Source organism: Aureobasidium subglaciale (genome assembly GCF_000721755.1).
Source record: "Aureobasidium subglaciale EXF-2481 unplaced genomic scaffold scaffold_16, whole genome shotgun sequence".
In the NCBI taxonomy this organism is placed as follows: domain Eukaryota; kingdom Fungi; phylum Ascomycota; class Dothideomycetes; order Dothideales; family Saccotheciaceae; genus Aureobasidium; species Aureobasidium subglaciale.
In genome coordinates this window covers 58,001-73,123 of record NW_013566979.1, presented here as the reverse complement: position 1 = coordinate 73,123, position 15,123 = coordinate 58,001, and the positions used below count along the sequence as shown (strand labels likewise).

At 52.2% G+C, this 15,123-nt stretch overlaps 6 protein-coding genes across 6 annotated transcripts; 2 read left to right on the top strand and 4 right to left on the bottom strand.

The window, feature by feature from the left end:
• Positions 1-1,682: 1,682 nt before the first annotated feature.
• On the bottom strand, positions 1,683-2,641 carry AUEXF2481DRAFT_31058 (uncharacterized protein; the record flags this gene model as incomplete). The annotated part of the gene is made up of 2 exons (XM_013486545.1): positions 1,683-2,347; positions 2,410-2,641. 2 exons carry the CDS (start codon positions 2,639-2,641, stop codon positions 1,683-1,685), a joined length of 897 nt encoding a protein of 298 aa, XP_013341999.1.
• Positions 2,642-3,064: 423 nt separating this feature from the next.
• Positions 3,065-4,724, top strand: AUEXF2481DRAFT_41707 (uncharacterized protein). Its single transcript, XM_013486589.1, has 3 exons — positions 3,065-3,260; positions 3,320-4,120; positions 4,171-4,724. Exons 1-3 carry the CDS (start codon positions 3,240-3,242, stop codon positions 4,510-4,512), a joined length of 1,164 nt encoding a protein of 387 aa, XP_013342043.1. The 5' UTR covers positions 3,065-3,239; the 3' UTR covers positions 4,513-4,724.
• A 550-nt stretch (positions 4,725-5,274) lies between these two features.
• Positions 5,275-6,960, bottom strand: AUEXF2481DRAFT_47514 (uncharacterized protein; the record flags this gene model as incomplete). Its single annotated transcript, XM_013486640.1, has 1 exon — positions 5,275-6,960. The coding sequence occupies one exon, from the start codon at positions 6,958-6,960 to the stop codon at positions 5,275-5,277; it is 1,686 nt and encodes a 561-aa protein (XP_013342094.1).
• Positions 6,961-11,058: 4,098 nt separating this feature from the next.
• AUEXF2481DRAFT_6551 (uncharacterized protein) lies at positions 11,059-11,658 on the top strand (the record flags this gene model as incomplete). Its single annotated transcript, XM_013486488.1, has 2 exons — positions 11,059-11,142; positions 11,203-11,658. The coding sequence occupies 2 exons, from the start codon at positions 11,059-11,061 to the stop codon at positions 11,656-11,658; spliced, it is 540 nt and encodes a 179-aa protein (XP_013341942.1).
• Positions 11,659-11,963: 305 nt separating this feature from the next.
• Positions 11,964-12,575, bottom strand: AUEXF2481DRAFT_31053 (uncharacterized protein; the record flags this gene model as incomplete). The annotated part of the gene is made up of 1 exon (XM_013486544.1): positions 11,964-12,575. The coding sequence occupies one exon, from the start codon at positions 12,573-12,575 to the stop codon at positions 11,964-11,966; it is 612 nt and encodes a 203-aa protein (XP_013341998.1).
• A 686-nt stretch (positions 12,576-13,261) lies between these two features.
• Positions 13,262-15,104, bottom strand: AUEXF2481DRAFT_41703 (uncharacterized protein). Its single transcript, XM_013486588.1, has 2 exons — positions 14,687-15,104; positions 13,262-14,633 (listed from the first exon to the last, which is right to left on the bottom strand). Exons 1-2 carry the CDS (start codon positions 14,880-14,882, stop codon positions 13,354-13,356), a joined length of 1,476 nt encoding a protein of 491 aa, XP_013342042.1. The 5' UTR covers positions 14,883-15,104; the 3' UTR covers positions 13,262-13,353.
• Positions 15,105-15,123: the final 19 nt, after the last annotated feature.

The following is a 15,123-nucleotide window of genomic DNA, read 5'->3' as shown; positions in this document are numbered from 1 at the left end:
ACTACCAGCCTCCAGTGCACTAGGAGTCACTGCCCACGATGAAGACGACGGTGATGACCTCCATGATGTTCGACTGCTATTAGAGCCTGTTCCTTTTCGATTCTCTCAGCGGATCGCAACTTGAGCCACGGCTTCGTCAGAGCGATGTACAACCACCACTCTCACACAAGCACTGGAATCGATTTGCAACCACAGAGCACAGCGGAGCTTGAGACACAACCCAAAACCCCCCCCCAAATACCAAATACAGCTTTCTTTGTACCTACTTTCTTCAGACTCGAGCGCCAGACACAGGGGCAATACCAGAAGACAGACACACACATCGTTAATCGTCAACGGCCGAACACACATGCTTTTCCATCGCCTTTTCAACTTGGGCGGTTTCGTCTTGTTTCCCTTCACCACCGCACAGCCCGGCACCCCAAGTGATGGATAATAGACATTCCTTGTTTTTTCCGTCTCGTTTCTTCTCTGCACATTGCACATTGCAAGGCGTTTTTCAGTTCTCCTTCTATCGGGACTCTGGGGTTGCATTTGTTGGTTTCAAGTCATTCTGGGTCCTTTCGGGCCTGGCAAGGACACCCGGCGAGCAGGAGCAAAGGTCGAATCAGCGTCTGGACAACTTTGCTTTTTTGTTTCCTTTTCCTTTTTCCCTTGTACAAATGGGCCTTTACCGAGTATTGTACTTAGCTAGAGACACAGAGAAATGGAGAATGAAATATGTCAACCACATTGTCTCGATGTTCTTCCTGTGAGTTCGAATTGTAAATACAACACCTAGGACCTGGACTTGTGCAGTAACTCAGTCGTGTTCTAGCCAGGTGACCGCGCCTGGCATAAAACTCATAGCTCCTCCCCTTCGCTACACAATCATCCTACAGAGATAAAAGCAGTGACTACATCCGCCTCTCCAATCAGTCACGCTCAACTCGCCAAACATGGAAGTACTGCAGGGTGATATAGTACTACAAGTGTCACCTCGTGCTACCGCCAGAAGCCCGCCATAGCACCCGAATCTGACCACGGGCACAGCAGCAAGCATACCAACGTCTCAACTCATCCGCGTCCCGAGCTTACGTAGAGAGAGACCTTGCATGTAATCACAGACTTGTCCACGGGGTGGAGCATCACTGTCATACTGCTACTTCGACTTTGCCACGATAAACCGGACTGAACAAGGGGGCTTCATCAGTGTGGCGGCTCGCCCGAGAAACTCGTGCTCTGCGAAAAATGTCCTTGCATGCAGTCACTACATTGAACGACCTACACGTCTCGAAGACACAAGGATTTGACAGTCTCTGAGCTGTGCGTTCGCCCGGTTCGCTTCTCGATCGACGTGGGCAGTGCTGTAAGGTCATGAGACTTCTGGCACACGCGCCATCGGCTTCTTTCGTCCTCTTCCAGGCTCTTTTGCAATTCAATGCTCGGCTTTGAGGGAGAGAATGTCGTGGGGAGCTGAGAGGTTGGTTTTGTTGACGTGAGTGAATGGAGATTGTGATAGCAGCTGCAAATCTCTACATGTCCTTTTTGAATGCGCTTACGTGGCGATATTTCAGTGCACCCAAAATATGGTATAGAAAACACATCTTGAACGCGATGAAGGCATGACCTACCGAATAAGAAGGAAGAAGTTTTGCATTTTTCTAGATTCTTCGCAACTCGTGAGGACTCACCCGATCTTCTCAAAATACGCCACCTCTTTTTCTGGGATGCGACTGCTTGTTCCCGATCGGTAGGGCAGTGACGATTTGCCCGATGCGCACCTTTACCGCGTCGAAAGAAACGACCATGTTATCGCAGAGCTCCTTTAGGATATCGTCCACAGCCGGCTGCAATTTTAGGTTATCATCCGCGAGGTTGCGGTCTGGTGATGGTAGGGACCAGCCAATGCTGATGTGGAAGTAAGGTGAAAAGTCCTGGCTGTTTGCCTGGCGTTTCAGCTTGGTGTAGAGCTGTGGCTGGTTGTATTGCTGGGCTGTGTGGTTACTGGCTTCGAGGATATGGTTCAGGAGGGTTAGAGCTGGTGGGTCTTGGGTTTCTTGTGCATCTTGGACACGAAGGACGAGGAAGTAGCGACTGCTGTCCTCGTTACCGTGCCATGAGAGCGATGCAGGGCGTACCGCGACTGGGTGTCGCAGCGAACGGATAATTGGAGTTATGCGCTCTGTGATAGTGTCCAGAAAAGCATCTTTGTTCTCAGTGCGTAATACCAATGGTGCACTGAGAGAGATGTGTAGAGGCAATGGTACCTGGAGCGGTGTTTGCAGTAGAGAGTGGACACTTGATGATTCTGGCAACGCCTGGAGCAGTCTGTTCAGTGTTTCATGTTCAGCCGGCGATGGTAACCCTGTGAGGCTGTGTGAGTCTGGTTGAACTTCTTCTACGAGGATCCCAAAAGTCTCAACATACATTCAAGGTAGACATGGGTCGGCCAATTTCCCTCGACGTGCTTTACGACGCGTTTACGACCGTGGTGCAAAGACGGATCGTCAGTATTGCTGACGCGGACGCTGGACGAATAAAGATTCAAGAAAGACGCTGGTAGCGGTGGTAGGTCGTCTTCATGGTCTGCCTCTTTCTTGGATCGCTTGGCTACGGGTTCGTCGTCTTCTTCGGAATCCGAGTATGTGACTAGTGCCATTGGAGAGCACAGCACTATCGACGGATCAATACTTGACCGAGAGGATGTCGGCGGATGTGTAGGGTATAGAAGTGTTACAGAGCAGTTGAACCCTGTTTCGAAACACGATTGCGCCAAGCATCGCATGCGCTCTACGACTATCCGTCGCTACACGGTAGATGCTCCAAACACTTCTTGAGCTATACTGTGCAGGATACTCGGTGGATGACTTACGGCTGAGAGTTCTTCGCAAATGCACAGCTCATCAAATGCTGTTTTCGGACATCTCGTATACAAGAGAAATCGAGAAACGTTCAATACAAAGTCCTTGAAAGAAGGGTCTGGGGGAAGGATGACATGTGCAGAGTGCGTGCGCGGCCGAATGACGTCGGCGGATTGGTGATGGTGGGCCTGCGACACAAGCAAAGCCAAAAAGTGAGAGATGTTGACGATGACAGCGGTAGGGAAGGTGCGGCCCAAGGAAGGATCATCCATCCTTGTGCATTTTTTAACTGCTGTACCTGCGCCGTCCGGCTGACCTCTCCTTCCTCTCATCTTGCTTCTTGCTCCTGCAGTGCGACACTTAATCAGAGTCGATACCAGGAACCAAAAGTATATCATGGCTGTCAACTCCAAAGTGGTAAGATTGGACTTCTCACTCCGTGTCCAGGCAGAACCCCGCTCACATACCACGTCCAGGCTCAGGCCTACCTTATCGACCCGCTCAATGCTCCGGAACCGTCGCAAGAGACTGGCCCGGGTACGCATTTCTACCCTCCCACGGCCGTCAAGACTCCCACTCCTACCGGATCGCCTACTGTTTCTTCTCCCTCATCATCCAAGAACCCGTTCCGCGACTCCATGAGCAGTCCCAAGGGCCATGCCCGTCACTCTAGCAGGGGTTCGACCGGTAGCAACTCGAAGTTCCCGGACTTCCAGGAGGGTGCTTCTGCGCATCGCCGCAACTTCAGTGGTGAACATGGTTCTTCGCATCGCCGTAACTTCAGTGGTGAACACATCATGGACGAGTCGTCTGCCGCCCGTCGTAGAGGTAGCTCGCTTAGCCAGCGCTACCCTGGCGACCTCTCGAACCAGCCTCTGAACATGCTTAGAAAGGACAGCAAGAAGGCATACCGTTCCCCTCACCTCAGCAAGCGTCACATCCCTGGTGCCGACACCATCGATCGTTTGGACCCCACTCCCAACAAGCTTCCCTACCACCACGAGGGCCCCTATGACGCTGCTCTGCTAGCCCGTAACACCAGCTTCGACTCCAGCCCAGTCGCCGCCCTCGAGGACTCTAACAGAGAAGCACTCAAGGCCACACCTGCCGAGAACATCAAGGACTCGCTCACCAAGCATAGACCGCTTGATGGCGTCGCAATTGTTCCTCCCGGTCAACGTGACCAGCTCGGCCGTGTCTATCACTACGAGGAGGGAACAGATATGATGCGTGAAGCCAATCCTGAGGGCGGTGCTTACAAGCAGTGGCCTGGAATCGTGAGTCGTGCGCAAACTAAACTTCCCAATAGTATACTGACTATCAATAGGACTACGACAGAGATGACCTCAAGGGCAAGGGAGAACCCGCATTTTCTCTTGACCGTGCGCTCAAGGCACACACCATCAACGAAGACGGCGAGGGTGGCATCGAGATGTCAGACCGTCCGCTCATGAGCGACTACGACAAGCAGAAGGACAGAAAGAATCTCGACAGTCGCGACCCTGTCGAGATTGCCGGCGGCGAGTCTCATTATGCCGATCTCGCCATCGCAAATGACAGGGCCATGGCAACCAATACCGACGCCCACATGACCCGCACAAGCAGTTTGCGAAAGGCAGGTGAGGGTCTCAAGAAGAGACTGAGCTTGGGCAAGAGACGTCAGGCATAGGTCTTTTGAGCGTCTCTGACATTTTCTTCTGTTCATTTCGTTTCTCTTTTGTATTTCATAAGCGATAGATTTATACGTTATCGGCATGATTATGGGTGGGATGGAGACACTGGTTGGGATTGGCCGAGATTGGCCTTAATAGCAAATTGTAAGATACGACAGAATACCAGAACTTATAACATCATATACTATCAATATTTGACACCGCCCTGTGTCTAACGCAGTGTAGTGCTCGTTGACTCTAGAACAACGACCTCAACATGACACTCGAGGTGTCGTACAACATTTTAGCAGACCGCGCGCTACGTACCACATCCTGTGCGTACTGTTTTGTCTGCATCTTAGTATGTACAGACACATGTTGTGCAAGTCGAAGAGAGTGTGGGTGCAGCGGCTGAGGGATCCCAGGCTTCAGATATCGACGTTCCAAACCAACAACTTCCACATAGCTCGTCCCAATGATGCCGTGGTGAGCCAGAAACATGGTAGTAGACGAGAAACGTTCTAAAGATGGTCTCACGATAATGTGAGCATAAAGAAGTCCTCGAAATGGCGAGCAATCTCATGTTATAGTTGCTCAGGCCGTTGTTGAGAGTACGACCCTGTCTCTGAAAACAATCAACGTCTTTGGTTCGAGAAATCGATGTTTGATATAGAAGTTGAAGACCATGGCGCGAGAGGGGAGAGAGACGAAGGAATACATGTGAAGGTGAAAAGGAATAGTTCATGACATTTTTAGATATACGCTTTGGAAAACCCAGATTACTCCGACATGCTCTCCCAGCCACGCTCGTCAGCACCGGCATCATCCTCATTCTCTTCCTCATCCTCGTCACTGTCACTTGCCTCTTCATCGTTGGCAACAGCAACAAGTCTCTCCTGGACCTCTGTAGCGTCAATGCCCTTGACACGACCGGCAAAGGCCTCACGGACAGCTCTGTTGGTGCTGGTATCCCAGACCTGGACAGCACCCTTTGATCCGGCAATAGCGAGACGGAAAGCTACTGCATCATCAGGGGCAAAGTTTGTGGAGAAGACACGGCCAACGCCCAAGTCGCGCGACACGACCATGGAGGGTTGGTTGGTGGCTTGATCCACGTTCCAGAGTTTGACGGTACGGTCGGTGGAGGCAGTGGCGATGAAACCAGGAACGGTGGGGTTGAGGGAGAAGGACGAGAGTGATGACTCGTGGGCCTGGAGGCGCCAGATGGCTTGAGTCTTTTCGGGGGTGGAGGGAGGGTTGCGGGCGTCAAAGGCGTAGAGGATACCGCTTTCTGTAGAGACGTAGAAGACGTGCTCGTTGTGGGGGTCCCAGCGGACTTGCTCGACGTCGGAATCGACACCCCAGCGCTTGGGCTTTGTGCCTTCTGCGGCGCGGAGATCGGCGACACAGACGGTGCGGTCGTAGGAGCCGGTCAGGAGGACGGTCGAGTGGGCTTCGTGGGGGTTGAAGTGCAGGGCGCAGACTTTGTCGGTGTGGAAGTCGTTGTAGGACTTTGCGCATTGTTGTGTGCTGAGGTCCCAGAGCTTGACGGTGGTATCGGCGGAACCAGAGGCCAGCAAGTTTCTGTGGAAGCGGTTGGCTGACAGGGCGAGGACCGAGTCGACGTGGTAGGCGTCGTTGACCTGCTTGCTCTTCTTCTTCTTCTTTTTCTTCTGACCGGGCATGGTGGGTGCTGACGTCTCGGCGGTGCCCTGGCCGAGCACGGCATTGGGATACATGCAGTCGACGGTGTCAAGGTCCCAGATCTCAATGTCGGGGTCCATGGTAGCGACGGCGACAAAGTTTGCCTTTTGGTTCTCGGGGACGGGCTCGCCAGGCTTGGAGACGGGCATGTTGACCCATTCGACGGCCAGCGGGATGGCGGGAAGCATGATGTCGTGGTGGACGTACAGGTTGTCGGCGTCATCCTCGTAGACGTAGCACTCCAGATGGGCGACTTCGTCTTCGATGCGTGCGGCGAGCAGCATGTTGTCGGTGGGCAGGATCTGCATCTCCTCGCGCTCTTCATCGTCCGACTCCTCGCCCTCCTTGAGTGTGATGTAGGGGTCCTCTGCATTGGAGCCGTGGTATGCCAAGTTGCGTACGTTTCCAAACATGCTCAAGCCCTCGCCTTGGGTGTCTTCGCCCTCGGGAGCGTCGTCGTTGTCGTAATTCTCGAGGTCGTACTCCTTCAGGTCGTCGTCTTGGAGGTCGATGTCTTGTGTTGCGGCGCCAGTCGCTTGCATCTCATCGTCGTCGTCGTCGTCTTCGCTCTCATCCTTCTTAGCGACCTTCTCGCCCGTCAGCTCAGCTTGCGCCTCGGCGAGATCCTCCTTTGCATCATCCAGTTCCAGCTTGGCCAGCTTGGAGATGCGCTCAAACTCCTCCTCGTCGAATTGGTATTTCGTCGGGAAAGGTGCCGCAAAACCTCGCGGCACCCAGGTCGTTGCTGTGATCATCGACATGTTGTGTGTGTTATGTCTGAATCGTCTAGGAAAAAATCCACCTGAATGCAACTTTGATAATTTTCGAGGCGCGAATGACGCGGGGAAGACCAGGGCCGGAAGTGCCAAGCGCCTTCGCCGCAAGCCGATAGCGAACGTAGTCAAAAGCATCTCGTCTCCATCACCTTTGACACGCGGGCTCAGCGTTCACTATGATTGACTCGTGCGCCTCGTAAAAGCTTCCTCCGTCGCGCCCTTAGCGTCACGATGGAAGGTCGCTCCATTGAAGGTCGCTCTTCAGGCAATTCGTCTTTGCAACTCGACAACAACATGTCTTCATACAAGCGACGCAAGATAGACAATGACGGAGCCGAAGACGATGGTCACTTCGCGATCAGGCCCTCCGCACATAAACACCGAGATGGTCCACGCGATGGCGCAAAACCACGCCAGCAAGAGTTCGATGGCCCCGAGCCCGGTGTCGACGCCCACGACCAAACAGCTCTGGACCGCGACTGGTATCTAGGCGATGAAGGCGGCGCGACTCTTGGTGACGATTCGCACAATCCCTTTGGCGACGATGCAACATGGGAGAACCAACAGCGCGAAGCTGCCCTGCTTGAGAAAAAGATGGCAGTACGAGCCCGCGGCAATCCTCGTGCAATGCAGAGGCAACGCGAAAATGACGCCTGGGAGACGAATCGTATGCTCACTTCAGGCGTTGCACAACGGCGAGAGTTAGACACCGGCTTTGAGGACGACGAGGACGGCACACGAGTTCATCTACTAGTACACGACCTCAAACCACCGTTCCTCGACGGCAAGACCGTCTTTACGAAGCAGCTCGAGCCTGTATCGGCTGTCAGAGACCCTCAAAGTGACATGGCAGTCTTCAGTCGCAAGGGAAGCAGGGTAGTAAGCGAACGGCGCCAGCAGAAGGAGCGTCAAAAAGCCGCCCAGGAGGCTACCAAAGTCGCTGGAACAGCTCTCGGCAACGTCATGGGCGTAAAAGAGGAGGATACCGACAGTGCCGCTCCAGAACCTGCTGCTGGTCAACAGGAGAAGGGTGGCAGCAAGTTCGCAGACCATATGAAGAAGCAGAGTGAGGGTCAAAGTGCTTTCAGCAGAAGCAAGACCCTCAAGGAACAGCGCGAATATCTACCTGCATTCGCTGTTCGTGAGGAGTTACTCCGCGTCATTCGTGACAATCAAGTCGTCATTGTCGTTGGTCAAACTGGATCAGGAAAAACAACTCAGCTCACACAGTTCTTGTACGAGGACGGCTATGCAAAACACGGCTTGATAGGTTGTACTCAGCCACGTCGTGTCGCTGCGATGAGTGTTGCCAAACGTGTAGCCGAAGAGATGGAAGTCAAGCTCGGCGGTCTGGTCGGCTATGCTATTCGTTTCGAAGACTGCACAAGCAAAGAAACGTCGATCAAATACATGACTGACGGTGTCTTATTACGTGAGTCTTTGGTCGAAGCTGATCTCGACAAGTATTCATGTATCATCATGGATGAGGCCCACGAGAGAGCATTGAACACTGATGTCCTGATGGGACTGATCAAGAAGGTGCTGGCTCGCAGACGTGATCTCAAGTTGATCGTAACCTCAGCCACCATGAACTCCGACCGCTTCTCGCGATTCTATGGCGGCGCCCCTGAGTTTTTCATTCCTGGACGTACATTTCCGGTCGACATTCAATATTCACGAAGCCCCTGTGAAGATTACGTGGACAGTGCTGTGAGGCAGGTCCTCGCCATTCACGTATCTCAGGGTGCTGGAGATATCCTTGTCTTTATGACTGGTCAAGAGGACATTGAATGTACCTGCGAGCTGATTGACGAACGTCTGAAACAACTCAACGATCCGCCGAAGCTGTCCATCTTACCCATCTACAGTCAGATGCCTGCTGACCTGCAAGCGAAGATTTTCGACCGCGCTGCTCCGGGAGTTCGAAAAGTCATCGTTGCTACCAATATCGCCGAGACGTCGCTGACTGTTGATGGTATCATGTACGTCGTCGATTCTGGATTCAGCAAACTCAAAGTCTACAACCCTCGTATGGGCATGGATACGCTGCAGATCACGCCTATCTCGCAAGCCAACGCATCACAGAGAGCAGGTCGTGCTGGACGAACTGGTCCTGGAAAGGCCTTCCATTTGTACACCGAACGTGCCTTCCGCGATGAGTTCTACATCCAGACTATTCCTGAAATCCAGCGTACCAATCTGGCGAATACTGTTCTCTTGTTGAAATCGCTGGGTGTCAGAGATCTGCTGGATTTTGATTTCATGGACCCTCCTCCTCAAGAAACCATATCTACATCTCTCTTCGACCTATGGGCACTGGGTGCTTTGGACAACTTGGGCGATCTTACAGAGCTTGGTCGACAGATGACATCCTTCCCAATGGATCCTTCGATGGCTAAGCTAGTCATAACATCATGCGACTATGGGTGCAGCGAAGAGATCCTGACTATTGTATCGATGCTTTCAGTGCCCTCTGTCTTCTACCGTCCCAAGGAGCGTATGGAGGAGGCTGATGCTGCTCGGGAGAAATTCTTCGATTCATCCTCCGATCACTTGACGCTCTTGCATGTTTACCAACAATGGGCTGCGAACGGAAGACGCGATGGATGGTGTGTCACGCACTTCCTACATCCCAAAGCTCTGCGACGAGCCGAGGAGATTCGCAACCAGATTCGCGATATCATGGTCAGCAGCAAGATGGAGCTAGTCAGCTGTGGCTATGATATGGAGATCGTAAGACTTTGTATCTGCTCGGGCTACTATCACCAAGCTGCTAAACGCAAGGGTCTGGGTGAATATCTCAACCTACGCACGTCTGTGTCGATGCAGCTACATCCTACGTCCGCGCTCTACAATTCAGGCGATCCGCCAGACTATGTCGTCTACCATGAGCTTATTCTTACCTCTAAGGAGTACATGTCATGCGTTACAGCCGTGGATGCGACATGGCTAGCTGATCTAGGAGCTGTTTTCTATTCCGTTAAGCAGAAGGGCTATAATACCAAGCTCAAGCGTACCACTGAGCAAGAATTCAATAAAAAAGTCGAGCTTGAACAGCAGATGGCTGTAGACAGACAAAGGGCAGTCGTCAGAGCTAAGAAAGAAGAGGAAAAGAGGATACGGAAGCCTGTGGTCAAGAAGGTGACGGCCGTAGGAGCTGTCAGGAAGCCTGTAGTACCTAAGCGTAGGGGTTTCTAAGCTCGGTAACATTGTATATAAACAGGTTCTTACTGAAAAATTTCACCATCTTCAAGAAGCTTGTGCCTTGCGACATCGTGCTTCCAATTGGTGCGGGAACATAGGAGAGAACAAGTAGCTTACGATCATGCAAGACGTGCTTTTGCGAGCACAATTAGCTGAAGGCAAGCGCGCGCCTATTGTTGTACTCGGATGATAGTATGCCTCTGGCCCTCATGTAATATGCAGGACGGAGCACTCCAACTATCTATGCAGTATACAAATCAGGAATCAATGTGACGCTATCATGAAAGAGGAGGGATCGGGCCCACAATGACCATGAGCGATGCTGTTCAAACTTGTAGATAGGTGGCTGGCAAATAAAACATAGATGGTTATTCCAGCCCGCCCGCTAGTGCACGAACATCTAGCCGCTCGGAAGCTCAGCCACCTGGGGGGAAAAGAATAGAAAGACGTGGCGCCGTACGCATACGTAAATACCAAAAGCCAAAACAGCAAGGCCGCGAGTTCCTGTTTGCCCTTTCTACATTCGTAATCTGTATCTCTCTCCTACATTCGCCCTCCTTGCCTTTTCGAAAAGCGCTTCAACGCACCTCCTCCTTTCGCAACTTCTTCAAAGGGCAAACTTGCACGGCTCGCCTCGGCTATTAATACACCCCCCTGCGCTATTCTGTCAACGCCTGAGAGAGGCGCCTGCCTGGAACCAAACTCCGCAATTCGAGGGAACTGTCAACCTTGCTGTCAAACACTGAAGGCGAATTCTGGGGCAAACGGCATCGATCAAAAGACAAAACACAACATCGGACATTTGTTTTCAGCATCTTCACGTTTGCTTGATCGACTGGCTGTTATAGCACATCGCTCGCTTAGATCCGCGCCGTTCCTATGGCACCTTCGCAGTTGCTGTTCAAGCGCGCTTGTAATGACATAGATCAGTCTGATTGTTATGATTCCTGGTGGTGGAGCAGTGTATGTTTTGACGGCTGTTTGAATGCACCAGAGTTTGGGGGCTAACAAGATCTATCACAGTCTGGCTATGGAGTCCGCTACGCAATCATTGCTCTAATCTTTGTCGGCATCGCCCTGTTACTCTTCGGCGCCTACTTCCACGCTCAACGCAGGATCCGCAAGGGTCTGCAGCCTCTCGCCTATCACCGCTGGCTCGTGTCTCGCCGTCGCTACAGAGCTACACCCTTCCCTCAGAACAACTACACCTACTATCAGCAGCAAGATCCCGCATACCCACCGCAGCAAGGCTATCCGATGCAGAACATGGGCGGCGCACCTCACGGAAATGTCGAGTTCCAGCCTCCGCCACCTGCGTACGGTAATTGGGAGTCACCGCCGATCTATCAGCCTCCTCAGGGCGCGAGCAAGGTTGCCGCCAATCAAAACACTCAGCCCATGGAGAGAAATGATGCTGCTGGCGAGGGCGCTTCATTGCCGCCGAATCATGCTCAGAACAACAACAGTCACACCCAATAAAGGAAGCTGGCAATTTACACTGACTTGCCTTCGCCTTGATACGAAAGAGATACCCGGCTTTCTTTTCTTCCTTTGATCATTCCGTTATCCTGTTTTTCCTTTACTCTTTTCAGCAGCGACATTCTGATAGAGCCTTTGGCGATTTTCCTTTTCGGCATGGAGAGTAAGGCGTTCTTGTTGCATGGGTTCCGTGTTCGAGAGGGTATTGAAAGCATAGTGTATGCACGATGAGAAGGCCTGCGCAAACGAGAGAAGCAATATGCGTTTCATCATAATATCGTAACCTTTGTTTCCACTCCAGTCCTTTACTCGCAAGTGCTCAACATCTTCTTTATGACGCCAACCAGAGTGCCGTTCTCCATGGCAGCGGCAACACGCTCCTTGTCGCCCAATTGCTTGTTGGTAGCCTCATCACTGGCATGTGTACCCTCCTTGATCCTCACATCGATTCTGAATCTCGGAGGCAACGACTGCTCCAATCTCACTCTGACACCGAGGCCGATGACAGTAGCCAACGAGCAATGAGTAATAGTCGGCGTGACCAAAACCCTCACAGTCGAAATCTTTGACGAAGGCGATGCAGGCGGCAAGATGAAAATATCAGGCAACGAGACAACAGCCAACGAACCCAACGATAACGGATGCTCGGGATCCGAGATTGTGCTGATCAAGTCAAAGATTTCCTGTTCGTCGATTTCCTCGCGCAAGTCATCATCGTCGTCTGAGATGTCGTCGGATGAGTTTGAAGGGATGGGTGCGGGGAAAGAGGTTGATGTTGTTAGGTTGTCGTAGTGTGGGTAGGAGGGGATGAGGCCGTCGAAGAGGCTGGCGTGTGTGGTGGATTGGTGCGAGGCGCCGCGGCGAGATGGCAGGTCGCTTGGGTTGAGGATGGCGGGGTTTGCGTTGTCTTTGTCCATTGTGATGTGTTTGGTCATAAGATTGGTGGAAAGACTTTGTTTGTGGTTGAGGTGGAATATGTAGTGACGAGCGAATGAGTTGTGGCGGGGCAGATTGCTAACGCAAGGGCGAGAAAATAAAAGAAGTAAAATGGATATTAATCATGAATCTCAATCTCCAGCTCCAAGTCATCGGGAGGCTGAAGACGATCAGAAAACGGGCTGCCTTGCACGACAGACAACTGATTTATCCTCCGATACATGGTCGCTCTTGACTTGCAACCTGGCAGACCAACATACGACATCAAAGTGGCTCTAATCGCGCTGCCGTGACACTGTGAGATGTACTCAGTACTACTTGTTCAGGTACGAAACGGCGAAAGAGTGGTCGCCAGGATGTGTTTGCTGAAGCATTGTATGCTCCTTATCACTTGGGGTAAGCGAGGCTGCTTGCATGTTTCGGACATGTTATAGGACCAAGAGCAGAACATGCATGGTCTGTATAGGACCGAAGTGTCGCATAGCATCACAGATCAAGAAGCCCAGCCAGATAATGACACACTATACACATCTGAACAGCATTAGATCTTCGGGAAGCAGCAGTGGCAAAGGCCAGATCGCCGTACGCTGGTTCAAACACACATCGCTTCCTCAGAAGTCAAGTCACAAGAATTGGAAAGTACGGGGACCAGGACCATGCAAGTGATGCGCCGGCTCAAGAACACCAGAAGGAATAAAAATACAAGCTTGTTTGTCATAATCTATAGAGTAGTGTACACATTTTGAGTATTACTCGAGGCTAATTTCCCGCCGCCTGGCGCATGAAGAAACTCTTGAGGAAGCCCAACTTATCAACAGCATCTAGTCCAAGACTTCTTGCCCAAACGACTGGACCGCTGCCAGCACTGTAGAGCTTGTGCAGCTTATCTACAGTACCGAGCATGGCATTGTTCTTTGACCACTGCTCGGCGTTATATGCGTCGAGTGCCCAATTGCTGCCAATGTCCTTGCCGACAGATAGCGAGAAGCTGATGTGCTTAGCAAGCGATTTGGCATCACCGAGACCTTGGTTAAGACCTTGGCCAGCGAGAGGGTGAATGGTATGAGCGGCGTCTCCGAGAAGAGCGACACGATGGCCAATGTAGGTGTCAGCATGACGCATACGCAAAGGGAACGAAGCAATACTGCCATCCTGGACAGCAGAAATCTTCTGTGGAATGCGCTCAGAGTTGAAAGCGGTATTAGCTTCACGCCAGGCAAACTCATCGGCGTGACCGGACTTCATGGTATGCAAGTAATCCAGGTCGACTGGCAAGAGTCTGAAAGCCGCATTCACCATCGCGATGAAGTCAGCGCTGCTGAGCGACTTGAGCAAAGCTGCCTTTTCCGGTGTTGTTGACCACACCAGGGTGGCTACGTTGCCAGGGAGAGGTAAGAGTGCAACGGGACCAGTAGGAAGGAAGCGTTGATATGCTGTTCTGGGGCCATTTTGACCCCAGTTGGCACCCTCGACCTGCACAGTAGCTACGACACCATGGCGATTGTAGTCCCAGCCGCGCGAAGGAATACCAGCAAACGTGCGGACGGGACTGTTTGCACCGTCGGCACCAACAAGCAGACGTGCTGCCAGCTTGCGCGAGTTGTTCAATGACACGATGGGCCAATTGGACAAGTCCATGTCTTCTGTCTCTTTCCCAAGCTCAATTCCCTCCACGCGTGTCTTGTCCATAATGTCGATTGAAGGCAGCTTATTTAAGCGAGCCAGAAGAGCTGATGTCAGGTTGGTGTTCTCGGTCATAGTGGCCACCGTGTCTGGTACACCCGATGGTGTTGTTGAAGGATCGAAACTGATGCTGCTTCCAGAGACACCATCCCACACCTGCATAGCCTGATATGGCTGCACACGGGTTGCAGAGATGTGGTCCCATGCTCCGATGTCGTTTAAAAAGTTGACCGAGCCAGGGGTCAAAGAGCTGCATCTGTTGGAAAAGGTTGTCGATTCGGCCTGGACCGGTGATTTGTTGAGGTCTTGTCCCTCGACGAGAGCAATTTTGAGGTTCGCAGTCTTGGGAGATGCACCTACACGTCTCAGCTATTGAGTTCTATGCCACACATGCTGTGTCTGATCTTACGAAGAGCGCTGAGCAAGCTCAATCCTGCCGGACCGCCACCAACGCACACGACATCATAGATTTCAGGCCGGGTTAGCACGGGGGCGGCGGTGGGCGCGGTCCGTGACCAGAAGGATCGCGAGGCTACAAAGGCGTTCGAGTATCTCGAAGATACTCGGGAGACTTCACATGGTGTTCGGGGGAAGCGCAGCGGCATGCCGGCAGATGTTATGGCGAGGATGAGAGATGGAGTGATTCGGCGGAAGTCTGTTCTCCAGATCTTCGACTCTCGGGGCAAGACTTTCCGTTTGCTCGGGCTATGACTTGCCGAACCTGTGAGTCGTCTACTGATTGGCCCGATATTTCTATGTGCAAAACATGTCTGGAGCGCCTGCTTTTTGATCTTCAGTCATCTTCCAGGAGCACAAGCATGTGAAAGATGGTATGAGACCACCATC